The sequence below is a fragment of the Ambystoma mexicanum genome, chromosome 2p (assembly GCF_040938575.1).
Source record: "Ambystoma mexicanum isolate Mex_15411 chromosome 2p, UKY_AmexF1_1, whole genome shotgun sequence".
NCBI lineage: Eukaryota > Metazoa > Chordata > Amphibia > Caudata > Ambystomatidae > Ambystoma > Ambystoma mexicanum.
Genome location: NC_090923.1, coordinates 1,335,428,754 through 1,335,456,139, shown reverse-complemented (window position 1 = coordinate 1,335,456,139; position 27,386 = coordinate 1,335,428,754). Strand labels below are relative to the sequence as shown.

The following is a 27,386-nucleotide window of genomic DNA, read 5'->3' as shown; positions in this document are numbered from 1 at the left end:
AATGGTTCACAACCAGCCAATCCAGTTAAAAAATGGTTCTCGTCACCGAGTTGAATGGAAAGTAACAATCTAATGTACAGAAACGTAATTAAATTAAAAGAAAACCAGACCAAAGGAAAAGTCCTACTGATTTTATTTATAAATGATTTGTGTACAAAGTACTGTAAAACTATACAAACGCTGAGTAACATTTGTTGGCCACGTTTTACCTACCGTAAGTGGTCAGACTGACCTCCATAAAATCAAAGCAATGTAAGCAACAATAAAGCATGCTTAGGACCCAGCGCCATCCCAGTTACGTTACGGTGCCTGGTCAAATCACAGGCCTCGACTTTATGGAAAACCTTCTTTTTAAAAAAAAATATTTTTTATTTTTTATATATAATAAAAAAGGGATTTGAACTGGTTTTCTGTAGCGTGAATTTCTGTGCCAAACGTGTGAATTTACCTCGTCGTGCGATCTATCCGGCACACCTTAACAAGAGTCATCTGTCCCTTTCTGCTAGAGCCTGGGTATGCTGCTGATCCGTTCACCAGCAGGTCACATTTTGTTCATGCACTTGTTCAGTTGGCCACGTTCCATTTAAGTGTTATGTACATTGGTTTTCAGCCATGTTTCTTGGCGTCGCTCCAGTGGTTCTGTAAGATGAGAGGGGGCAAGCTAGTGGGATAGTGTTGATTGATGGGCACAGTTCTGAGGTACCCTGGTTTGGAGTGCCGTTCTGCTTCAATGGGATTGACAGATAATCGGAGGAGGTGTGGGTGGACGTTATCCGAAGGGGGAGCCCACGATCTGGTAGAATACGCGCTTTTGTTTTAGCCGCTGGTATGTGAGGGAATGTGATTGGGCTAAACGTAGGAGTTTCAAGTGATAAATGTTCACGTGGTGGGTAAAGTAACATCATGTTGTTTTGGTCTTACACAAATGCTTCATTGCTGTGTGCACAATAAGATAGAAATGTTGCAACAAAGCGTCCTGTTACATTTCTAAAGTTTTACAACAAGAGGATGTGATGTGGACTTTCTGTGAGGAAAACTATTTGAAGGCTAAAGCACCATCAGGGACAAGTCAGGTGAATTTGCCATTCCTAGAGTAGTGCAGTTCAGTACAGTAACATAGGGATTCCGACCAGCTCTGGCATCCCACGCAACTGCCCCAGGCGTCACCCAGGTGCGCTGGGAAGGCAGATGAATTCCTCTGGGTTAGACAGCCATTACCTACATGTTTAGTAATTGTGATTTGTGATGGAGGTCCAATGGACTACAGTGTACTCCTATATAATTTAATTGGAAGGGTGTAGAAATATGTCATTGGGCTTTTATTGAGTCGTACTTACTGTGCCTTACCTCGTCCGTAGATGCTGTGGTGTATAATGTCCCCGTTAGGGCTGAACCAGTACTTAACCCGTGGAAGGAGCTGGTAGCGGCTAAGAGAAGGTACGGTGGGAGATGGGGGGGGGGGGTGGGTGGGGCACAGAGAGGGGAGGTGGGGTGCGGGGATGGGCGGAAGTACCAACTCACCAAGATGACGCACATCACTGGGAGTTTGGGAAAGGGAATACAATTATGAAAGGATGAGTGCATGATTAGTCATGTAGCTGGATCCGATGAAGAGATCGCCAGAAAAGAGAACTAATCCCTGCTCTGGAGGATTGAGCATAATTTGTGAATGGTGTGTTCCAGTACTTTGCCAAAGGAACCATATTGTATTGCTGCATAGTTGTGTGATAAGCTTAAGATGTAGTTGTGCACCCTTGAAGTATGCAGGCTTTACTCCGATGGCACATCTAAAACCACCAACTTCTAACGGGGAGAAAGATATGGAGACACTGTGCCAGCTGACAGAAGTGCCGGGCCATCTATACGTAATTTAAGGGACACAAGTAGAGAGGGCGTGGGGGAAATGAGTTACAAAAAAAAAGTGGCCATCTTGAAGGCCAACTCTGCTGGCTCTTCTGAGAAGTAGGAGTGTTAGAAGTTGTTACTATGCCCTCTCGTTCCTCAGAGCTCCAGGGTCTGTCTGTCCACATGTATATATCCGTGGGCAAAGGTGACAATACCATAGATCTGCACTCTGTTATTTCGGTGGATACAGCCCTGCTTCTCGTGCCCCAGAGCCATCTGGGCTCAGACCTGCACAAAGACTCCCAAGAACTCGAAGGTAGAAGAGAGGGAATCTCTCCATCTCTGTTCATGATGTGCCCCAACTCCATCGAAAAAGCAGTCCCTAAATCCCCTGAATACCTCCCTGCTTCCTCCATGTAATTCGCACTCCCTTTTCAACATAATCCCCAAGTCACCCCCATAGCCCTAACGTAAATGCATTGTATTGCAATAATACGTTTCGCATATGCCTCCAGTACATAATTCGGGCCCACTGACACAATTACTATACTATCCAATTGTTTCTATGTCTTACCACAGCCCAATGTTCTTTCTCTTCCTTCAGCCTTTGATACAATGTTTACCGCGTTTGAAACTGTGACATGCCTCAAGCTTATTTGATGGTTTTCATAATATGGTGGGATTGGGGATCAGACGACTAGATACCATTCAATGCTTTGACACGAACGGCCTACCAAATATCCTGGCTTGGCTTTGGACAGATACTCCTTATACTCTCCTCCAATTCAACCTTTAGCGCTGTGCTCCATCGAATATAGCGGAGTCCCAAAGAAAATTCGGTGCAGCTGCCAGTTCATTGTCCTAGCAAGCCCCACACCATACGTATATATTGGGCCCAATATAATGTAACTACGCTATCTTTGACAATTATTGACATTTGCTTGCAATTACACGTTCTATAGCTGCATGCAATATAATGCTTGGTTCATTGCAAGTATGTTCAGACTGCATGCCGCCAAATGGCCACACATGAAAAAGCACTTTGAAGACATAACAATGGCAGTAAGGTGCTATGGAAATATTGAATAGCATACTATAAAACCGCTAGTCGTATTGGCTTCAACATCAAAATGGGTTTTTTTAATCTTGGGAATCAATGTACAGGCATTGTGCATGACCAAACTGCCAGGGAGGAGATTTATTTATTTTGTTGTAGTGTTTTTTTACTCCAACCCAAAAAGCATTCGCCACATATTCAAGGACTGCTATTAATTACTATTCTCCACCATAGGGTCTGGCATGGATACACATGCTCATAAATATTCCCCGTCAGGCTGGGAATCCCTGGTAAAAGAAAAAAAAATCACTTTCACTTAAAAAGTTTTCTCCTTTAAACCAATCACTGTCCTCTGGGTCATGCTGCCCCCATCCAACTGGGGAGCAGGTGTAAGTGGAACTAGGTCACCTGGCCCAAGCACCACCCACCTTCTTAGCCCTGACTCTTCCTTCCTGCTCCTAACTCTGATCAAGGGAGTCTCTCGACCTGGCGTCCAAAGTGAAGGGCAGTCAAAGAAAAGGGCAATTCCTGTTTGGACCTGCTCAGACCAGGAGGATCCAGGGTCCGACCCCCTGCTAAGACAGCAGGTAAGCATGCACCAACATGTGTTTACACCCTCTGTCCCCACAAGCCATCCCCACCCTCTCTGGTCCCCCGTGTTGTTCCCTTGTGGCCCCCCCCTTCCTGTGCACAGGAGTCTGTCCTGATACATTCTGGTTTCACCATCACCGTCTTGTGGCCAATGCTGGATTTTACTTTTATGGACTTCATGGTGCGTCACTGTTTCTCAACTCTCATGCTGGACTTCCTTTGCATCTTGTACTCATGGTGGTCCTAAATCATGCTGTTCCCATCTTCATCTTGTATCCTGGCTTGCAACATAATGTGTTAATACTGACTTCTGCAATTGTATTCGCTCTCCCCTCTTGCTTCTCCATTCTTTTTGACTGCTTACTCTCTGTTCTCTCCTCCCCTCCCTTTTCCTATCTCCTCCCCTCCTCCCCTTACTTTCTTCTATGCACTTACTCTATCAGAATTGTCCCTGGACCTAGTATGATAGCAACCTCGTCTGTCGCTCCCCCATCCCTTTACTGTCCCCCACCCCCTCCCTCCAGTACTATCTGAAACGTTGTCAGGCCTAGTATGATAGTTGCTTGTTTTTTGTTCCTCCCCTCCCTTTCTGCACCCCTCTCCCTCACCTTTTGTTTTCCTCCGGCTCTACCAGAAATGTTGTCAGGCCTAGTACGGTAGTCATTGGTCTATTTCCATTTCCTTCCCTTCCTTATCTATGTCTTAGCACTTGCACTATCTGAAATGTCATCAGGCCGAATACGATAGTTAATTTCACATCCTTACTGTTCCTTGCCTGTAAGAATGTAGTTGTATTTTCCCTTGTTCCCTCCCTTGCCTTGAAGCGCTTTGAAACACATTGTGTATAGGTCCTATATAAATAAACTATCATATCAATGACCGTCCTATCGCTAAGACCTTCCTCTAGCAGCCATCTTCAGATTTTTACAGCACGCTGCAGTTTTGGGAGCCCTCTTGATCCCTTCTGAGCTATTTGTATGTTTTTTATTTTGTATTTTTGACGGAAAAAGTTCTATTTTTGTTTCAAAGAAGCCTGCTCTTTGGTTCACCTGCCGACATTGGGGACCCGCTGTGGGTGAAGTTCCACGCCCCTCAGGGGCGAAGATCATTGAAAATTCTAGAAGGCCCTTGGGCATATTTTGCACCCTCCGACCATGACAGAGAAGGAGGGAAGGACCCTCTTCAGGCCCTGCACAAATGCGGGTTAGGGAATGTTATGGAGGACAAGCACCTGCAGTGCCTCTACTGCCTGCACCCAGAACACAAGGAGGTGGAGTGCGAGATATGCCTCTGTTTCTCCGAGAGGACGATGAAGGACAGGCATAGTAGACTGGCAGCATGGCTGAATGCCAAGGCCTCAGACCCGTGCTCCAAGCTGGGTCATGCCTCACCCAGGACCGGCCAGTCCGAGGAGCGTTCCGAGAAGTCCTTTGAGGGCACCTCATCCAAGGGGGCCCAAGATAAGGCCAAGAGCTGCAAATCTGAGACTACCGGGTTCACTGCGGAAGCAGACCCCAAGGTGGATAGTCCGCGATCAACGTCCCCTTCCGCCTCTATTGACAGTCAGCAATCGAGCTCCTCTTCGAAGAGGAAGTAATCTACTCCAGCTAAACTACGTGAGAAATCTGAGAAGCGGCGGATGGAGGATAAGCCCGATCAGCCCAAGCAGGCTCAGCCAGCACAGGCTAAGACCTCGCCGGTGACTGCTACTGCCACAACAGCTAAGGGCGCTGATCCTACGGGGGTAGCCCCCATGGCTCAGGTGTCCATACCCCCAAGGCGTGACGGTGCCAAAGTGACTTTGGCAAAGTCTGCAGGCACGCCAGAAGGGGGGGAAACCGGCTCTGTCCCCGGTTCAAGACACTCTGGGTAGGGTGAGTGGGGAGCAGTCGCACAAGCAATGGAGGTCTCGTCCACTGATGTCCTTACACACAGTCCACGAGGAATTTGAAGAGGAGGATGACCGCGATGACGGCGCAGAGCCTCATTTTCCTCTTCTACCTTCAGTCGACGGACATTTCCTTGGATATTCTGTTGACCCTTCACACCTTGGTGTCGGAGATACAGATGAGGATGCTGGTACCTGTGGTCCCCAATCAGCCTCCAGCGAAGAAGAGGAAGTGTCGTCCGATGCCCCCATTTCCACCTCTGCCACCATGTCTGGTCCCTTCTCCCCCACCAGAACCAGGCATGGGGATGGATATGGCCACGACAACGGATGCCGACTATATATCGTTGCAGCAGACGGTGACTCTCCACATTTGGCTGCTCCACATAGGGTGTCCCCAAATGAATGAGATGGGATTGTTCCATTCCATGATCTCCAGAGCCACCAAGCAATTCCAGCTTGGGCCCGAAGGAAACCAAGAAGGTGGGCTTCTTGTACCAGAGGCGCGAGGCCAAGACTATCATGGCGGTGCCCCTTCTGGACGACGTTTGGGAAGATGGCCTGGCTCTCGTGAAGAACCCTTGCATGGCTCCAGCCAAACTGGATAGGCTGGAGAAGAAATATTGGGTGCCATACTCTGAGGTTGCAGCCATCGCTGGATTTGGTGGTATCGGTGGCTGCGAGGAAACGGTCGGCCGACCTGTCCTTGTCGGCCCCTCCAGACAGCGAGGAGAAGAGGATGGACGCCTTGGGGATGAAGGTGTGTTACACTGCGGCGTCCACTGTCAAGGCGGCCAACGCACTGGCAATCTTAGCCTAGTACAAGCTGGGGGCCTAATCTGGAGTTCCTCCCCGATAAGAAGATGGAGGCAATCGCTCTCTTCCAGGAACGGGAGGTAGTATCTGATCACACCATCACAGTGGCATTGGACATCGCCGACACAGGAAATGGGGAACAGTGATGCCTTCGTTGGCAAGGCTGGAGGAAAGCCACGAATGTCCACCAGGAGGTCTAAACGAAGGTGTTGGATATGCCCTTTGATGGAGAGAATCTAATTGGGAAAGGGTTTGACAAGCCCCTCCAGGCCTTAAAAGCAGATATGGAGATGGCCCGTTCCCTGGGCACGCTCCAGCAGCCCGCTCTTCTTTTCACTCCTCCAGGGGAAAGTCGAGCAGGTCTTCAAAAGGTTTCTCCACATCGTACCATCAGTCTTCCAGATCCACAGCTCAGGAAGCTACATAGGCTGTTCACGGGTCTATGGTAGTAGAGCACAGCGTTGCCGTCGCCCGCAGCAGCAAGCCTGAATCGACCGGGTCATTGGACCCCCACTCGTGTACCCCTGTGGGAGGCCGGCTGCCGAAGATGTCTCCTGCATCTACCTCATCCGACTCTGCAGGTTGCATATGCGACCCCTGCAGGAATTTCTGGATGCCCGCTGGAGACAGGTGTCCGGAAGCTTCACGGACAAGATCTCTCAACGACTAGGTTGGGCGATAAGATGGTGGGGTGTCTGCTCCAACATTGCTCAAGGCACATGATTTCAGAACCCCCATAACAGGAGACGGTCACCACAGATACCTCCCTGGAAGTACTGGGAGCGTGCACCGGACGGCTGCACACCAAAGGCATGTGGTGGCCGGAGGCAAAGGATCCTCATATCAATATCTTGGAGCTATGGGCAGAGTTCTGGTCCCTCAGGTCGTTCCTACCATCTATGAAAGACAAGATGGTGAGGATCTTCACGGACAACACCACCACCATGTTCTACATCAGGCAGCAGGAGGGCACTCGGTCCCTGGCGCTCTCCAAAGAAGCACAGGACTTGTGGTGCTGGGTCATCGGACAGGGGATGTTCCTCGTCCCTCTCCAACTGGCGGGAGTCAAGAACACCATTGCAGACTCCCTCAACAGGGAACTGTCCTCCTGCCATGAGTGGGAGCTTTGTCAGGATCAGGTGGACCACCTATTCGTCAAATGGGGCCGTTTCAAGTGCCTGAAGTTTGCCAGCAGATTACCCAGCATTTCCTCCATTCCCTTTCCTGCTACGAGTCATCAACACACTCAGTGTCCATGCAGGATGATACTCCTCCCCCCCGCCGTGACCTAAGCTGATTTGGTATCCGGACCTTCTTAGTCTATTAGCGTCGCCTCCGTTCAAACTGCCAGTGGTTTAGGATCTTCTCACCAGAGAAGAAGGTGCAATCCTTCATCACTACCCAGGATTGCTGAACCTTGAGGGCTTGGCTCCTGTAGCCCTAGAGTTTGAGGATATGAGTTTCCTGCGGCCTGCAGGGAGGTCCTCACCAAGGCCATGGCGTCGCCGACTTAAGTGCTACGGTCACAAGTGAAAGGATTTTGCTACGTGGTGCTGGTCTCAGAAGATTACCCCGCTTAGGGTCACGGCCCTGCAGATCCTTCCATACTTGCTATTCTTTGCCAAGGCTGCACTGGCGCATGCCTCTATCAAGGTACATCTGGCGGCTATCTCCCGCTACACCAGGTCTCCAGGAAGATCGTTGCTTTGGTCCCACTGACTCATCTAGGAATTTCTCAAAGACTTTTCCGATCTTTCCCGCCGGTGAAGGCTCCTGCCCCGGCGTGGGTACGTGTTTCTGATGAGGCTAATGGGGGGGTGGGGGTCCCTTCGAGTCTATGCATCAGGCCCCACTCAAGTTGCTCTCATGGAAAACTGCTTTCCTTGTGGTCATTACCTCTGCCAGAAGGGCAGGTGAGATCCAGGCCCTATCCTGCAAGCAACCATACTTGATTTTCCACAAATTGAGGGTGGTACTGCGCACGCACCCCACTTTCATGCTGAAGGGTCCGTTGGAATTCCACCCCAACATGCCTTTGGTATTACATGTGTTTTTTTCCCCAAACCTTTGTCGCCTTACACTCAGATGTTGCTCGTGCCCTGAAGTTCTACGTGACGCGCACAAAGAATCTTTGGAAGACCTCATAACTGTTTGTGAATTTTGGTCCTATCAAGCATGCAAGGCCTTGTCCAAGGCTACCATTTCAAGGTGGCTCTGTGGCTGCCTCACACACTCGGTTGGCGAACCGACTGTTGCCCGGCCGCCCGAGAGCCCACTCCACCAGGGCGATCGCTGCGTCAATGGCGTTTGTCTGGTGTGCCCCTGCTGGACATTTGCAGGACTGCTACGTGGAGCTCCACGCACACCTTCACAAAATTCTACTGCTTCGACAAGGATTCCAGGGAGGAGCCCAGAGTCGGCCAATCGGTTCTATGCGACCTGTTCGCTTGGGGGAGATTGTTCCGGAGGTAAGAATTAATTGCTACTGTTGAGCCTTGCCACTTCCCATGGTTGTGTAATGTTGTACTGCTCTATATTCATTATTCATGAGCATGTGAATCCATGCCAGACCCCATGCTGGAGTAGGTTTAAGTTCCTTACCTGTAACTATTGTTCTACAGCATGGGTCTGGCATGGAACCCTCCCTCTGCGGCTCTTCTTGGTCATACTACCACTTTACGTGCTTACCAAATCTGAAGATTGCTGGCAGAGGAGTGGCTTAGTGAGAGGACGGTCATTGGATGGGGGCAGTATAACCCAGAGGACAGTGATTGGTTTAGAGGAGAAATAACAGTTAAAGTCAAAGTGAAACTGTTTTTTCTTTTACCGAGGATTCCCAGCCTGACGACTGGGAATACTCATGAGCATGTGAGTACATGCCAAACCCATGCTGGAGAACAATAGTTACAGTTAAGTAACTTAAACCTTCTAGCTCCAGTCCTAGAATGTTTGTGGAAAATGCTTGAATTTCCTGGGAGTGCAAATTTGGGGAAATGTTGCCATGGCGACCTTTTCCCAGGCGTCTTCATCACTGGATACAATTTTGCAATGCTACTATAGAGAATACCTCTATAGAAGCAGGAAAGCCATCCCATTGTAACCCAATGAGCAACCCAGGCAGAAAAATGTAGAGACTGGATTCATTGCCACACAGTTGTGCACAAAAGGAGAGGGGGGAAACTGGCAGAGTATCCCTGTCCCAAAATTGTGATCCCGAGCAGACAAACCTTGCTTTTCTTTTTTTATAGGGTTCTACTCCGTGAGCCTCAAAGTCAGTAGGGTACATTTAGTTGGTTACTTGAACAATGAACAACCTAAACGAACATCCTTCCGCCTTGAGGGGATTTGTTTTGCAAAACCATGTGTGACTTGTACAATTCCTTCAGTAGAGCTCAGACTTTGATTAGAGGTAACAAGACCTGATCTGTTGTCTAGTACCCATGTGATATTTGTTCTGGCTCTGAGGCAGGAAAGCATGCCTTCATTAGTGGGTGTGATTGTGCTCTGGGCGAAGGTTAAGATCATGGCTGCACAGCCTTATGGGCTGCTGCATATTTGCGCACCAGTTGGACTTCTCACTGCGTCACCTTCCCAATACTGGCTGCGGTTTTACTCTGCCTTTGGTTCATGTACATCCAGGCACATATCCAAAATAAGATACTGCCAGCTGCAACAGTTCCTCACTTTTTTTCTCATAGTAAAACCTCCTCAAATATTTTTTTAATTTTTTTTGGGCTATTCGGTGCCGGTTGGGACAATACTTCGGCAGAATTTCTGTCAAAAATGACTGGAAACCATTGAGGCAGGTATGGAAATGACATGGAGGTAATTTTGGTGTGAATTGTGAAGTATGAATTAGTAAGCAGTGTCGAGCGAATATTATGTAATTCCGGTTTTCAAATCTCGCATATCTGTACGTTTGGCAATGCTTGATAAGTATCTGCCTTGGACACCATGTCTCTTTTGTACTTTTAATGTTGGGACAAGTTTTAGTTGAGATTGTGTTAATAGTAGAATAATTGATATTTTTCGTAACTGTTGTAGGTGGTTTCTATTCAGGAAATTTCTTTCTATAGTGACACAGAATGAGTAAAGGAATCACCATTGGAGCAGAAAATTGTTTCTAAACATTGTGTGAATTATTGATGGTCTTTTGTCTTGAGGAAGAAGAGGCATAAGTTATGGTGCATGTTAATTAAATTGGCCTGGTTACCAGTAAGATGAGCCATTAATTGGGTGTATCATCTGGGTTGACTTCAGTTAACAAATTGCCAAGTACCATACGTTTACATGAGTATATCGTGGTGTTTATATTCACAGCATTTTGTGCTTTGTATCAAATGGGTTTCTTTTTTTTTGGTAATCCGTCAAGTTATGTAGAGAAAATTATTGTACATAGATGTGATTCTATAGCTTTTGTCAGTGGTTTTTGTGTTTTTTATTTTGTATGAAGTGAGTGTAGCTATTTGAGCTTGGCGAAATGAAATATTTTGTATATTTGAATCGAGACGATAGTTCGCATTGACCGAAGTGCCGGGGGGGGGGGGGTGTGCCTGTAAACAGTGGCAATGTTCAGAGGGTAGGGGACGGATGACCAACTTGCAGGCCAGGCTCTCAAAGGAAGAGTAGTGCTAGGTGGTTATGAGGGAGGAAGGGGACCCACCCCCGGAAGATTAAGGCAACCCTACGCCATCACGGTGGGGTTGTGGCTTGGAAACTATCTTGACGTCCTCAGGAAGAAGTGAGTACAAAGCAGTGACTGAGCTGGCATTGAACTAACTCTAGGTAAGAGCGAGAATGTTGAGGTTAGTGTCTTCAAGAAGGAGGCAGATGTTGGTGGAATGTTTTTTGGCTGAAAGGGCATTAAGAGTAGCCAGGTGAAAGAGGTCTCGAAGGTTTTCTGAGGAGTACAGGGTGGCGGGGTACACCAATCAGAGGGGCAGGGACAGAGATAGCAGATGAGGGAGAGGTAGGTGAAGGAAGTTGATGAGGGACGGGAGGTGCCAGCCAAAGAGGAGGAGGTTGGGTTGAGGACCCTGAGCCAAGATAGTGCCAGTTTGGTAAACATTAATGATGCAGCGTGATGAGAAGCTCGCCAAGAGGACTTCCCACTTGGTGCCACCATTAATGGGAGAGTATGTGAAAGGGGAAGAGTATAGAAGAGTCATAGATCTGGGGAGGTGACAGAAGAGGATATCGGTGAAGTACTGTCTGGAGGTTGCGATAACATGGGTGTCTGCGATGGGTAGGCCAGGGTTTGCACTGAGGATGTCTATTTTTGTGCTTTTTCCTTCCAGACTTCGTGAGAGGGAGATGGGTGATAGTGTAGCAGTTAGAGCAGATAGGAGAGATGGTGAGCGCAATCAGGGTGGCAGAAGATAGATGAATGAAAGAGGGGTGGCTGCACTGCGCAGTCCTGGCTCAAACACACCAGGTGGCCTAGTAATTACCAGGAGGGGCACACACATGCAATGTAAAATGAGGGGTGAAGGTTTCAATTTTCAAAAGGAACAAAGAATGCAGTGCAAAAGAGGTGGAGACCGTGTCCTCTCATGATCAAAGTATTGTTTTTTTTCTATTTATTACCAATACAAGGTGTTTCAACAAGGCCCATATTTAAGAAACGTTGCAGTGGTCAGATGCTTTATAGTAGATGGACATTTTTCAAATTGCCATTGGATGGTGTGGGTACGGTGCAATAGGAAATGGGCATGCCATGAGTAGAGGGTAACAGAATGTGTGACATTGCCGCAAATGCAGACCCATGTTATGTTCCATACATTTTATAATTTGGGCGAGGTCTAAGAACATGGAGGAACATAGTAACCGTGTACCCATCAAGGTGGATTTATTGTTAAAAAAACAATAATAATTTTAAAAGCACAATTCTTTGTCGTTAGTTTGATATGGTTAGCTCTCGTCCACTCTTGGTTCTTACTTATGAATATCTCAAGTTCTGTGAATTTGTATCCCGACGAGTGATTTGAATGTAGTCTACATATCACTGTGTACTATTGCATATAATAAATTAAGCGTTTGTTCCGTATGACTGTTGAGGGGAAGACAGACGGGACAACACCTGGTATAGGAATCACACAGGAGATCAGATTTCTACGTCCTGGAAAACACCCACCTGACGTATTGAGACTGGTCCTACAAAAAAGGGCAAACTGCACGCAAGGACATGTATCCTACTGTGGTCATATGCTGGTGGATGATCTACATCAAATGTTGCCAAAGGAGCTAATGGACCAAAAGAACTCCTCCCTCATTGACCATACATAGCGTATTGTTCCAGAAACCCTCATGGGTAGGCTCATCCCTTTCCAATGGCAAAAAAAGTTACTACCAGACTCCACAAGTGCACAATAAGGAGTGACGATACTGCATCAACCACTACAGTGTCAATAATGGGTGGACTGGGAACCAAAAGTGGGCCTGGAAATGTTTTAGAAAGTTCCTTGTATTACACCATGCAAGCAACCCCAACCTCTTGAAGTAGCGTTTCGGTGCTTCTCCCACAATAACATTTAAAACATATGGGTTTGAGTAGTTCTTGGTAATGTACAGTTGCCCCTTCATAGGGATTAAAAAGTAGTGTCACATGAAAAATCTGACTGAACACTTATTTTTATGAAGGAGGAATTAACTGGAAGCATAATGAAACTTTCCTTACTTCAAAGGAATGTGGCCCATGAAGGCCTTGTGCATGGGAGAAAAGGTAAGAGAAGCAGAAAACATAGGTACCCACATGAGGCCTATGATGCAGGGGCCCACCAGGAAATGTTCAGGATTCCCTGCCGAACAGTCCGCAGCTGGTTAATAAAAACAAAGTAGAGGTGGGCCTGCACCGTAGAGCAGAGTAAGAGTAGTGGGAAATCTGAGGAATGGTGGGGTGAATACTTTAGAGATGGTGTACTTCAGTGGAGGCGACACAAAATGCATAACTGTTCTTCTTGTGGCACTCATCCCCCACTCCTTTTCTGCCATTTACACAAATGCCTGCCAAAACCTTTCCCTGCCCCTTCCCCTAATGGTCACAGGTTTAGCCCCTAATGTTTCTGTCCCTAGCCTGATGGCCCGTGCGTGCATCTTACGCCAAGGGCCATGGAGGGACCACTGAACCCACCCCTCCAGACCAGCTGTACAGTTAGAACGTATGAGCATCTGGCAACAGAAAGATGTTGGCCTTAAAGGAGATGGGCTGAACACTGAGTTGTTGCCTTACCCCATTCACTGGGACACAGATACCAAGATTATATATGTAAAAAATTTTTAGGGATCCCAATAGCGACCCCTTCTTTATCTTACACATAATACAATACATACTTCAAGCTTAACTGTAAAACGCCTAACTCTCCTACCCTGGCGTGATTTCTCTCGGAGGGCTCGCCCTCTGGCTGCCCACACTCCCAGACAGGGGTCAAAGATAGACCCGTATGGTTGGGCAAATGGCACCAACCACTGAAGAGGGGCCAGGACTTTGCCCTCCATGGGCAGTCCCACCCCAAGGACTCCTTTCTATCTCATGCCAGGGGATCCCTATACTTAACACCCCTTTGATAAAAGAGAATACATAGTGTCTGTGGTTGGGTTTTGGGATGAGGCCCAGGGGGTGGGTGCAAAGAAGCATAGGGAGTTGGGGGTGAGGAGGTTCCTGGGGGCAGGGAAGTAATTCGGGTAATTTGGAAAAATATGGGTGCTTCTGGTACAGTTATTAAACACTAGCTTTTCATTTCAAACAGTATCATTTCATACTCGTCAAAAGCCAATTTGCATTAGCCAGTGGCTTGTGGCAAATGCACATTTTGAGGCCTGATTAAAGCTAGAAGATCTGGTTTGTTTGCTGGATGCTTTTGAGTTAGCCCTGGCTTTTATTGCTACTTTTTTGGCTGACAGGATTTCGTTTTGTATTTTGTATTACGTTGTACATGGATTATGAGCGTCAGGATGTAGCCCATTTATTTTAGCCCTCTTTTTGGTGTTTGTTATACTTAAGAAATCTTAGATCTTGATTAAACCATGGGTCGTTATTAGATTGCAAACAGGCAGGTGCTATGTTATACAGAAGATTAACACAATTATTGGAGTGGTATGTTTTAAAGAAGTCACCAAATCTAGTTGCAGAACCGTGAACTTCAAAAGTTGATATTCTTTCAGAGGTGAGGAGCTGGTTCTCGTATTGGGCGTGCAGTTTTTCCTACACCAGTATACCGTGGCTCAGTGGCCATTTTGGTATCATTAGTTTAGAATAGGAGGTTGTGATCAGACCAATTGACCAGCGAATAAGGGAAGGATGGTAACTGTGTGGTGTAGATCACCCCCTGCTTATGCTCCATGCATTGAGTAGGTTCTAATACCTATGTAACACGCTCATGCATGGACATTCTGGGTGAATGAGGGGCTATTCCAATTTAACCAGAATATGTAGTACTGTACACACCGAGCTCTTTGACTATTGTTATTGTAGCTCTAGATTTCTTCCTTACAATTTTGTGAAACGGCAAAGAACTGGCATTGCTGTATTATCACATTTGGTTCTCTTCTAAAGAGTATTCTTTAGTGTGCGCCTCCAATCATTTATTGGCTTTAACCTTAAGTCATACTGTTTGTCTTTAAACCTATGTATCCGACTACAAACTCAAAAATGCCTGGCATCCTTCATCTCACCCCACATATGTGCCTGTTGTGTCTCCTATCATGAGCTGCCAATAATACACAAGGAAGTTTTACTTTTTGCATGACTGGAGCAGCCATAGCTGGATTATTACTAGAAATATAACAATATAACAGAACTGTGGGAACATCAATGCTATTGAATACACAAACACAAATGCCACCTAGATGTTAATTCTTCCCAGGCTGTCCATCCCTCAATTTTCTGTTTGTGACCACCTCGTGTGAGCCAGCAGTACAGGGTTGATGCCTTCAAATTTGCATTTGGCTGGCATATGATTGTCTTTCTGATGCTTCTGACTGCTTTAACAGTTGACTCCCTAGATGCCATTTTGGGGGATTTAATTTGTCACCCCAATTTAGAGAGCATATCGGCTAGCAAATTTGTGCTAATTTAAAATTGGATAGATTACATGAATAAGAGGCAACGGTCTCACATGGCTTCAAATGGAAAGGTATCTAGTTCCACCTTTTTAACGTAGCACTTCATACTGCCATATAGTGAGAAACAGGGGCCTGCGAGTGAACAAGGTAGCAATCTCGGTACTAGAGCCCCAGAGAACCATGCTATTTGAAAAGTTTGCTAAAATGTAGAAAGCCATCCAGAAATCTGTGCAGCCACACTGCAACTGATTCACACTTAATCAATGTCCAATTAATCAAATTTGGCACGAGTGAATACGCTTTTTGTGCTGCAATTGGAACTCGTGGTTTTATAGATGCTAGAAAACATAGATGTTTGGAATTGTTTAAGATACATGTGGATTGTCTAATGATGTGTGCACTATTACATCAAAGCTATTAAAGAAGTCCTTTCAGGTGTGGACTTGGTGGAGAGGACCAGGAGCGTGCTTGTAAGGGTGCAGATGTTAAACTTGAAGGAGAAAAAAAATAATTTTCCTTTTTACGTTTGTGAGAAGCTTGTTGCAAATACAACAAGCCCTCTGGGAAGGTAGTTATTCTTAATTTATTTTGTCAAGATGGGAGAACACAAAAAACCAGAGGATTATGGGACATGAAGGGTGTTACGGATAGTTTGGAAATGGACTGTGAAGATTTTCTTCTGTTAGTCTTAAGGTTGTCTGGAAACGCAAGGTTACTTTTTGCCGTTTCTCAACTTAAGAAAAGCTGTTCGCATCCCAGAAAACCATGCCAGGATGCCAATTGCAATAAACTTCTCTGGACTGTGGGCTTTAGCGTATCTGGTAATACCCAGGTTAACGTTCAGGCCCACGCGTTGCACTGTCTTGTAATTGGCCCTGGGCATTACCTGACCCAGTAAAACCATAGCCCGTTGGGGTTTCCTGCTTAATAATTGGTTCTTTCATCTGATCCCAGTTAAACAATCCCAGCATTGTTTGATTGTGCAAACAAGTTTGTAGCGGTTTCTGGTTTGATGCAGAATATTAAAAAGATTAGAGTATATTTTTTAATCAATATTCGCTCGTTCCAAGGGCTGGAAATGGTACGCTTGATGCTTTAACAACGGTCCCTGGTGCCGTTACCACCTTTTCCATCCCTTGGAACAGGTGATTATTGCTATTAGCGCCTAAGGTTTCAAATCCGGGACCCTGGGGTTGGCAAGAGCTAATTATTTTCTTTCAGTGAACAAGACACATCGTGGTGTCCCATTCATTGAACAAAAATACTTACACACAAGATGTCCGCAATGGATCTGGAAGGCGGGGCTCCATATGTTGCCGCTGCATTAATCAGGCAAGTGGGGCTGGGAGGGGTTTGGGGCTAAATTACTACGAAAGGGAATGGAGGGTGGGGGGGGGGGGAAGATGGCGGGGAAGCAGCCATCAGGTTGCTTGGAACGCATGCTTGGATTGTGAGATTCAGCCTGCGATTCAAGCAACCGGATTGGTTGCTCGCCCACCCCGGGTGGTAATGAACATGCTGTACTACAAGTGGAACACCACTGATAAAAATCACATGTAGGGATTACTGTAGGTGAAAATCCTCTTATTATTCGGGTGTTACGGAGTGATGTCGGGTAACCCTTTTTTTTTTGTTTTCCCTACCTATAGCATAGATTAGATAACTTTACTCAAAATGGTGGTCTTTTTATTTGTTGGTGCATTTGGGATGCTTTTAACTTCACCATACACAAATAAAAGCAACTGTAGCCTTTCTTCTAGATTCGGAAGAAGCATTGTGTGGGTTTAAAGAAAATCCAACCAGTGGGTAGATGGAGGGTGGAAGGCGGAGGAGGCTGCTCGCTTCCTGATAATGGAATCTACAGTTGGGCTGCCATATTAATCAAATCAATTATCTTTTCGACATGATGGAAGAATCCAATTTGTTCATTAAATTCTCTGACTAATCAAATTAAGGACAGTGGCACATTTGGGGACCAAAAGGTTTTACAAGGTTTGACCCAGATCTATGTGATCACTGCGCCACTGAAAATGTTGATTCAGAAAATGCTGACTTCCATTAGGTGAGGTGCAGTGATCACATGGATCAACTGTTCCACGCACCCCCTACCTACTCCATCCCCCCCCCACACCCCCAAAGCTACTTACCTTTTCGGCGGCACACTTCTGTGTGTGCTGCCGACTCCCCTCTATCCCTGCGGTACCGGTTCCCACCCACTTATGTGGGTCGGAGCTGGCGCTTCAGGGTCCCTTTACTAAAAAAGTTTTTACTTTTCTTTAATCTTTCTTGTCCCCCGCTATCCATCTAATGGAAGTGGTAGACACCCCTGCACCCCAGCCCCTGACTCACATTACACCATTTAAGGGGAGTGGGGGACACACACCCCCCGACCCCCCTCAGCCCTGGCTCCCCTTAGTCTGTGTAATGGGAGTTGGGATTGTTGTACAGCGCAAAGTCTCAGTAACAGTTGTGTTGCCATTATGTGGTCACATTTTGGTATGATTCAGTTTAATTCAAAGGTGTTTGGCCTTTATGATGGGGTTAGACAAGGTGCAAAGGGTTTTTTGTATGGTTCTATTACATGGATATATACAATTGTCAGTGGTGGGCTGCCTGCATTTATTTTAATTCCGATGGGAGGTTTTGGGAATCTAGAGAATTAGAATGTGTTGGATAATTCATATGATGGTGGCATACCCTTTATTTTGAGCAACTTTGCAGCAAATATCAACTTCGAGGGACTGCCTATTATAAATATTTACAGATTTGCAGTATTATGCACAATCCTGTTGATGAGTTGGGGACGGGAGGGCAGTGGGGGGGGGGTAATTATCACCCCGAGAGTTAGATAGTATCATTGGTAGATGCTTGACTGCTATGTATTATGCACATTTCTGTGCAATAATTGGAGAAATGGCCTAATAATTTTCATGAGGTTGACATTGAGCTATATTTCAGAGAGCTTGAATGTGTGTAATGTAATATGGCATTTTGTATAGTGCCTTTCCCCATTGGTATGGCCTCAAAGTGCTGTGGTTGAACTCCCTTGGAGGACCGAAGTCTGAGGTACGAGAGATTGGTCAGAGGAGATTACAATGCGTGTGTGCATTTTAGCCAGTATACTTAGGGGGTGGCTAAGTCACTTCTAGCGACCCACATAGAGCTGGCTTGTGAGTGGGTGTTGTGAAGGTTGAGGGGGATAGTATGCAAGTCAGGGTGACTGATTTTGTCCACCTAGACCACATTTTGTATTGTGAGACTTTGTTGCAGTCTAGTGGAAGATGTGTTGTGTGATTTGTCGAGTAGCGTATGATTGCAAATATGTGCGGGTTGGTGGCCTTGCCTGTGGTTACTTTCCATCGAAATTGAGTGCGATACATACTTGCTAGTCCTGGGTGGTTTCTTGTTTTGTTGACTTGATGCGGATCCTGTCCTCCGGTCTGCTGGACTCATTTCTCTGCCTCGTTCAGTGCATTCTATGTAGGGCTCTTGGATGCCCCCTGCTATCTGGCCCGTGGGGTGCACAGCCCCGAGGGGCGGGGTGGGTTAGTCAGTACGCAGAGGGGGAAGAGCCAGGTCTTGAGGGCCTTCCGGAAGGCAAGGTGATCCTCTAAGCGGCAGATGCTAAGGGGTATTGCGTTCCAGATATTGGGTGCTTGGATGGAAAAGGAGGTTGCCCCTATTCTGGGCGATTTGAAATGGATGACAAGAAGTGCTGTGCCTAATCTCGGTTTGTTCTGGGGGATTATGGGGATGAGCTTGTGTTGTAGGTATTCTGGGGCCTGTCTTGTGAAGAGCACGGTGGGTGATGCACATGGCTTTGAAAGTGGACTATTGTGCGACGAGGAGCCAGTGGAGCACTCTGGGGGCGGGAGTAATGTGCTCTCTGGGGCCAAGGGCCAGGATGTTGGAGTTTTGTGAGTTGTGATGCAGGGGTGCCCAGGTATAGGGAGTTACCGTAGTCGAGGCAAGAGAGGGCAATAGTCTTGATCACTGTGACTATGAGGGTAGTAGAGGTAGGGGAAGATGCATCCTTGTTTAAAACAATTGATAGAAAGCGTGAGCATCTGCATCATAAATTATTGTATTTTCACTAATATACAATGTGGAGGCTGAGTAAGTAGTACCATAAACAATTGTGCTGCTATTCGATGTTTGGGTCTATTTATGCTGATTTGATACGTATATTTCTGCTATCTTCAATGCATTGTAACATTCAATCTATGTTGTTGTCTTTGGTTGACCTTTAGAAGTGGTCGGGGTCAGTGCACAAATGTAAACAGTTTACATACAGCATGGATTAATGCTAGTTTAGTTGCTTTTTATAGATCCGCAGATAAGACCTCAAGGATCAGATTGGTTCAATTAGCTTATTGAAACTTGACTCGGATAACATTGTATCCTAAATGTGCATGATTGTATCAAACATTTCTGGACACTTTAAGGCGAATCCATAGACTATTTGAAGGGGCAGTAGCCCGTTGCCCTATAAATGCTATTTGTTATGCATATTTTATCATTAATTGATACATTAGAATGTATATATTTGTGTTTTCAACCTTTATGATCCTGGTTTCTGTGAACGGTCCCAAGCTTTGATTTTTGAATTTGATGTATTGCCCACCTTTGCAATGAATCTGATGTTGCAGTTCAGGGCCTGGCCCCTTCATATTGAATACCAATACCATGCCTGATACAGGAGTTCAAGTTTATAATATAGTATATGCATTATTTGGATTGCCGACCCATGTTAAAATATCCTTTCCCTAGCTGGTTAACGGGTTTCCCCGGTCTGCCTTATTCTGAGGTTATGAATGAAAACAAAATAAACTATGTACGACCTGCTGGTCAATATATCATTGATAAGGTGTCGGGTCTTGAGCCCAGTCGATTGACTGGTTCACTCGATTGATTGAGGGATTCAATTTGATCAAATCCTGGCTCCAAGTTGAATGAGGGGATTTGGCAGGCAAGTACTCTGACCTCTGATCATCAAGCGCTATGAGGTGTTGTGGGGGTGTGCGTGTCAAAATACCTACGTGCTTGAAACAAATGAGCATGTGTGCGCTGTGGCCACACCATGCAGGAGGTGCAGGCACTTTGACCCCTGTTTAATGACAGACACCTAGTGTAAAAATGATAGGTATCCTGACGCATGTCCATTTCAGCCCTTCAACTGGGGCCAAAACAGTGGCAGGATGTGTTGGTGAGATGTTAGTTTCTGCCGATTAAAAATTAATTTCAAAATGTCACTCTATGTACACAAGGGGAAGCCATTTGGGTAAGTAAGTTCTCACTAAACGCAACCGTGAACAAAAAGGTTGTTACTTGGCTAGTACTGTGTGTGCTTTTAATGATGTTGGTGGCAATACTTAAACTTTATGGTGTCTAGAAAGAGAAGTGTTGTGGCAGAGGATTTGTTTTTTCATTAAATTGCTTCCATTTTGATGGTTGAGAAATGCCTGCACTTTGCACTGTACATTTTTCAACCATATAGTTCGGCAGGAATTTGTCAATCATTGGAGCCAATTTGAATGGCTTGTTGGCTATTTTAATGGCCGTTTTAATTGTGTCTTGCATTTGTTCATGAAATGCCTTGCAACTATTGCAAGATGCCCCTTCATTTCTTCATGATTAGCTAATGCTGTGCAGGGAGGGACTCAATGTTAAACAAAATATCATCTGTGCATTCAAGTCTGTTTGACTAAATCGGTGTTCTGTTTTCTTTTCTTTTTCAGATAATGATTTCCTGCATCATGCATCCTATTCTTTCAGGGAGGAAATGGTTTTAGCAGAACAAATGGAGTATAATCTTCCTCTGATATAATGTCCTTTAATTTTGGTAATCGAAGCTTGCCCAGTTAACGCCAAGACGTTAATTGTTTTTCTTTTTTAGTATGTTTTAATCTTTTAGAAGGGAATATTTTGCACAAAATGACGTCCTCATCAATAAGGCGGCAGATGAAAAACCTAGTAAACAGTTATTCAGAAGCTGAAATCCGAGTCCGTGAAGCTACCTCCAATGATCCGTGGGGGCCCTCCAGTTCTTTGATGACAGAAATTGCTGATCTGACTTACAATGTTGTGGCTTTTTCAGAAATTATGAGCATGATTTGGAAAAGGCTAAATGACCATGGCAAGAACTGGCGGCATGTGTACAAAGCGCTGACACTGTTGGACTATCTGATCAAAACTGGGTCTGAGCGAGTTGCTCAGCAGTGTAAAGAGAACATCTTTGCTATCCAGACCTTGAAAGACTTCCAATACATTGATCGGGACGGAAAGGATCAGGGCATCAATGTGAGGGAGAAGTCCCGACAGCTTGTGACACTCCTCAAGGATGACGAAAGGCTCAAGATTGAGCGAGCTCAAGCTTTGAAGACCAAAGAGCGTATGGCGCAGGTTGCAACCGCTGTTGGTAGCAACAACCAGATAAATTTTGGACGGGGCTCCAGTCAGCCCAATTTGTCCACCAGCTACTCTGAGCATGAATATGGCAAGTCCGGGGGATCTCCAGCTTCCTACCATGGCTGTAAGTACTCATGGGGTCGGGTACATCTCGGCCGTTGACTAACTAGAGCATTTAATTCAGACCCAGAAAACCGTTAGTATATTTTTTTAAGTAAGTGTAATTGTGCTTGTTATAAATTGAAGCTTTGCAGAAGGTATTTACAGAACCTGTCGGCTGCTTGCTTCAGTAAGCAGATATTTGTAATATGTCAATTGGGCACATGTTGAAGTACACCTATTGGACTCCTATTGATTAATTGAGCAGCATTGAACATGTATATTTAATTATATGCTTCCCAGAAGTTCAATTAATGAATAAGCCGAGCTGCACATACTTGCAATGGTCAATTCCAGAAAAAGATATGGATGTTTTGCGCTTACTTGCTCTCCTCAGTATTCCGGGAGTGCTATTATAAAGCAGTGCATCAGGAGTCCTTGACTGCATGGTAGAAAGAGGGTGGAAGTAAATAATGAATATTTGTTTGAGCTTTACAATGTTGTTTGTTGCATGTTTTTTCAAGTATCAAGGTGTTTACCTGCAGTCAGCGACTCAAGTGTGGCTATGATTTCCGGTCCTGAAAGTAGATTGCAAAAGTATTTTTGCAGACTCATTGTTTTTTGGTACGGGTATTCCCAAATTATTTAGTTGAGCCCCTCCGTTCGCAGACCAACTTCCACTGAAGGTGGTCTGGTAAACCACAAGGTGGACTTGCACTACAATGGGTCATGATTCAAGGGTGTTTTTACAAAAATGGAAGAATAATGCTTATTTGGCCCTATCGCTATGAGAGAAGTTCCCTAGCTTCTAAAACAAAACAAAGGGTGCTTGTCAAAGTCCAAAAGAAAAGTCCTGAGCCCAAATCCTAATCAACTTTCTTGCCCTACCACTTAGAAAATCCAACTAAAAGGAAAAAGGGGGGCCGGAGAAATAAACTCGAATGGATTGTGTCCTCGCATTTATTCCTCATCTTTGATATCCAAGTCTGCTTGCGGCTTGCTTTGGATTTTTTTTATAGGCTTGTGCAGCGTCGAGTCTTGGTCCTCAATGGCCTTCGTTGCGTTCTTCGTGACGTCGACGCTGGTATATGAAGCACGCGTTCTGACCGTTACCTCAAGTCAGTTTTTCCACATTGCTGTGTGCTTCGTAGTTACTCCACTTGGCGAAATTTCAATGACCGCCTTCAAGCATTGTTCAGACTGTGCAGGGAAAATAATATCACAGACCCTCCCTGCATTCATCTATGGTGTTTCGGGTCAGGCCACCAAGTCGACGACTGGCTCATGTCAATCCATGACTGTCAAGGCCTTGCGCAAAAGGAAGGGGAAACCTGCTGCAGTTAAGGACTCTCCCAAATCCCTTGCCCTTACCCCATCTACAAGAAAATCATCCACCAATTTTAGAGATGTTTCTCCCGTTATAAAGGGTCCTAAACACTGAAGACTTTCGAGGTCTAGTTCATGACATTAGTCTTCCTCTTCTCATAAGAAGAGTAAAAAAACAACGCCATAGATCGTCGTCTTCCTCTCCTGAAAAGGTTTCTTCTCCAAAAAAAGAACTAGACTGAATAAGAAAACTTCAGTTTGAAAATGCTCGAAGTTTTCCAAAGGCAGTCTCCTCCGAGTGCACCTCTGAAGGAGTCGGAGAGAAAAAGCCACCCCTCAGCATCTATTAAGACCAGTAGGGAGTCTCGTATGTCTCCTCGTGCACCTCAAGACCCGGGAAGAGAGACTCCTTGACACAAGTCGAAGGAGTCTTCCTCGATGTACAAGAGTCTGTGCCTGGCTCCTTGAAGCATTTATCTTCGATATCGAAGTAGTTATGTTTTTCACCTGAACCTTGGAGGCATGTCATCCATCAACAGTCATCAAAGCCTACTAACTTGTTGACCCATTCACCGACTGGAGGAAGTCGTCGAAACCTTTGCCTTGGACACCTTCAACTTTGGCACAGTAGGATTGACTCTTCAGCAAAAAGAGTATTTAGTGCAGGCAACATGGTGTTAAATCCAGCAAATTCTGTGCCTTAGCAAAGAATACTCGCCCCCTTTGGGGTGTAGCTGCTCTTGAAGCAGAACACATTCCGGAAGGAGAATAGAAAGGTTTCTTAAGCCTAATAAAGGATGCAAAAGACGCCTTGTGGCAGTTGTTGCAGTCCAGCCTGGATACAGTGGATTCAGTACGCTGGTCCATGGCTGCCAGTACAGTGTTCAGGTGCATGTATTGGTTGAGAAAATATGGATTTTCTGCAGACGGCCAGGCATGTTTGCTTGACATGTCATTTGACAGGACTTCCCTGTTTGGTGACAAGGCTGATAGTAGCCTAGAAAAGCTGCAAGCATCTTGAGCTGCATAAAAAATTAGGGGCTGCAATCAGACAATTTCAACTTTCAAATCAAGGATGGAGAGGACGTCCTTTTCGCTTTTATTGTACCGTCTCTAGAGGAAGAGGACAATTCTCATGAAGGGGCCAAATAGCCCCTCGTGCAGGTAGAGGAGGGATACATCCCTGTTCAACACCAGTGAGTTACCATTGGCTGCTGGTGGTAGAGCAAAATGACTCCCTTGCCCACAAGTCTGTGGTAGGAGGCAGACTGTCACATCTCCGGAGTTGGCAAGGTATAACTTCGGACGCATGGGTGCTAGAAACCGAAGCAGACAGGTTACTGTCTTCCATTTCGAAAGAGACATCCCAATTGCCCCCCAAAATCCAGATCACCTTGATTCCAGATCCGCTCCTCCAACAGGAGATTCTCATCCTGTTGGAGAAAGGTGCAATAGAATTGGTACTTGCAGTGGAGAGAAACTAGGGTTGGTACTCTCCCTATTTTCTGATACCCAAGAAGGACAGAGGAGTGAAACCCATCTTGGACTTGAGATGCTTGGGCAAGTTCCTCAGGAAGCACAAGTTCAAGATGGTAACTGATTCACAGATCCTTCAGGCCCTTCGACTCCAGGATTGGTGGGTGTCCTTGGACCTTCAGAGTACTTACTTTCATGTGCCGATACATCAGAAGCACAGAAAGTACCTGAAGTTAACAGTTGGAGGTTCTCGTGATCAGTTTCGAGTTCTGCCATTAGGGCTCACCTCGGCCCGAGGGTCTTCACCAAACGTATGGCAGTGGTGGCAGCAAGTGTAAGGAGGGAAGGGATGCACATCTACCCTTACCTAGACAACTGGTTGATCAGGGCTGTTTCTCCGGATCAGTCTTTGAATCATCTGTCACACCTGCCACTTCCGCCATGAGCTGGGTTTCTCCCTGAATGTCAAGAAGTCACACTTGAAACCTTTGCAGAAGCTTCCATTCATTGGAGCAGTCCTGGATTCAGCTTCGGGAAAAGCTTCGCCACCCGAGTTAAGGGCTCAACATCTCTTACAGATGGTCAAAAAATTCCAGAGTGCTGAACGTCTTCCAGCCTATGACTTCCTAAGGTTTCTCGACCTCATGGTATCCTGCATTGTTCTGGTGCCAGAAGCCTGTCTGAGAATGAGATCCCTTCAATGGGCCCTCAGATCCCAGAGGCCTCAATTCTCCGGCAGAATGACAGACCTGCTCCAGGTCCCGACAAAGGGCGCCCAGGATCTCCTGTGGTAGGCCTGCCGAGATAATGTAATGAGAACCAGTTGTGACAGACGTGTCCCTCACAGGATGGAGAGCGTACATGAGAGATATTTCAATAAGCAGACACTGGTTTCAGTCGAAGTCAAGACTCCATATCAACCTGTTAGACCTAAGGGCAATCAGACTAGCGCTAAGGGCCTTCCTGCCCTTTATAAGGGGAAAGAGTGTCCTGATAATGACGGACAACACAGTGGCCATGCACCCCCTCAACAAGAGGGAGTAGGGTCACTGCCCCACTGCAGATTGGTAATGCAGCTCTGGTTCTGGGTATTGAGAGAAGGAGTCACTCTTCTGGCAGTTAATCTCGCTGGAGAAAGGAACACAGCGGCAGATTCTCTGAGCAGGCAAAGCATGATCTCCCACGAGTCGGAACTAACTCAGGAAGTCCTTCTGGAGATCTTTGCCATTTGGGGAGTCCTTCAAGTGGATCTGTTCAAGACCAGTGTCCACCAGAAGTGCGAGAAGTTCTGCTCCAGGGAATTTCCCCAAAGAGGAGCTCTAGGAGATGCGTTTGTGGTGGACTGGGAGTTTCCACTGATGTACATGTTTCTGCTAGTCCCCATCATTCCTCATGTCATCAGGAGGCTGAGGTTGTTTGGGGAAAACCATTATCTTAGTTGCTCTGGATTTTGCCAGGAGAACGTGGTACCCAGACCTTGAGGAAATGGCCATCTGCCCTCCAATTAGTCTTCCTCTAGCGAGAGTAGGTCCTTTCTTTGGGGAGGTTGCATTCTTCACCCAGAGATCATGACCCTCAATCTTCACGCCTGTGTCTGAAAGGGTGAGCTAAAAATATTGGGACCTCCCAGAAGATGTAATGGAGTTGTTGCTTTGGGCAAGGAGGCCAGCAAATAAATCCCTGTACCGCTGCCGTTGAAATACGTTTTGCAGCTGGTTCAGGGAGAAGAGACTAGATCCTTTCCATGTAAACTTCCCCATGTTCTATCTTTCTTGCTCCACCTGACCCATTCTGGGTTGCAAGTGATTACACTGAAGGGCTACTTAGCGGCACTATCAATCTTTAAAAGATCTCCGGATGAGGGGGACATACTTCAAATTGCTGATTGTGACACAATTTCTGAAGGGCTTAACCAATTTCTTTCCGCCCACTCCCTTCATCGTACCATCATGGGATTTAAATCTTGTATTAAGATGCCTTATGGGAGCTCCATTTGAGCCCTTACATTTGTCCTTTGAGGATACTCATTATGGAAATGGCATTTCTAGTAGCGATCACGTCTGCCCGTAGGGTAAGTGAGCTACAAGCCTTCTCTTCCAAGCAACCTTTTACATCCTTTTTCAAGGATAAAGTATTTTTAAGAGTTAGATTATCTTTCCTTCTGAAAGTTGTCCGTTTCATTTAGGACAACGTATTGCACTGCCTTCATTTGACCCTTCCTCTCCTCCATCTAAAGAGGAGGAGAGACTACATCGTCTAGATCTGAAAAGGGCCCTATTCTACTACATTACAAGGACTGCAAGTATTCGCCAATATTATCAATTTTTCATCGGTTATGCTTGCCAAAGACTCGGCATGGCAGTTGCAAAACAATCAATCTCTAGATGAATTGTAATGTGCAAAACAGCGGGTTACTCGTTAACAGACAAGGATTCGCCCGTAGGTCGGAGGGTGCATTCCACTAGAGGGATGGCTGCTTCTTCAGCTCTGGAAAGAGGTGTGCCGCTGCGAGACATTTGTAGAGCGGCAACTTTGTTGTCCCTTCACACTTTCAGTACATTTTACTGTGTAGATTCCTTTTCAGGAGAGGAAGCCAAATTTGACAAGGCTGTCCTCCATAATGTAAACAAATGGGCAAATTATTGGCACCCGCCTCCTAAGCCAAACTGCTTTGGGAGTTTATCAAAGATGAGGAAAACGTGGGAGGACGCAATCCATTCGAAGAAGTCGTCACTTATGCGTGGTAATGTTCTTTCGACTGGATGTTTCTCCCATGTATTCCTCATCGCCATCCACTCTTGCCTGCTTCGAATTTCTGCG

The 27,386-nt window shown here is 45.9% G+C and overlaps 1 protein-coding gene across 3 annotated transcripts in view; it reads left to right on the top strand.

Moving 5' to 3' along the window:
- EPN2 (epsin 2) overlaps nucleotides 1–27,386 on the top strand; it is a 592,428-nt gene that overhangs the window by 165,831 nt on the left and 399,211 nt on the right. For all 3 annotated transcript variants that reach the window (XM_069645677.1, XM_069645678.1, XM_069645675.1), the window contains exon 3: nucleotides 20,996–21,789. In XM_069645677.1, coding sequence (XP_069501778.1) covers nucleotides 21,192–21,789 — 598 coding nt within the window. In that variant the 5' untranslated portion in view covers nucleotides 20,996–21,191. The remainder of the gene's footprint in view (nucleotides 1–20,995; nucleotides 21,790–27,386) is intronic.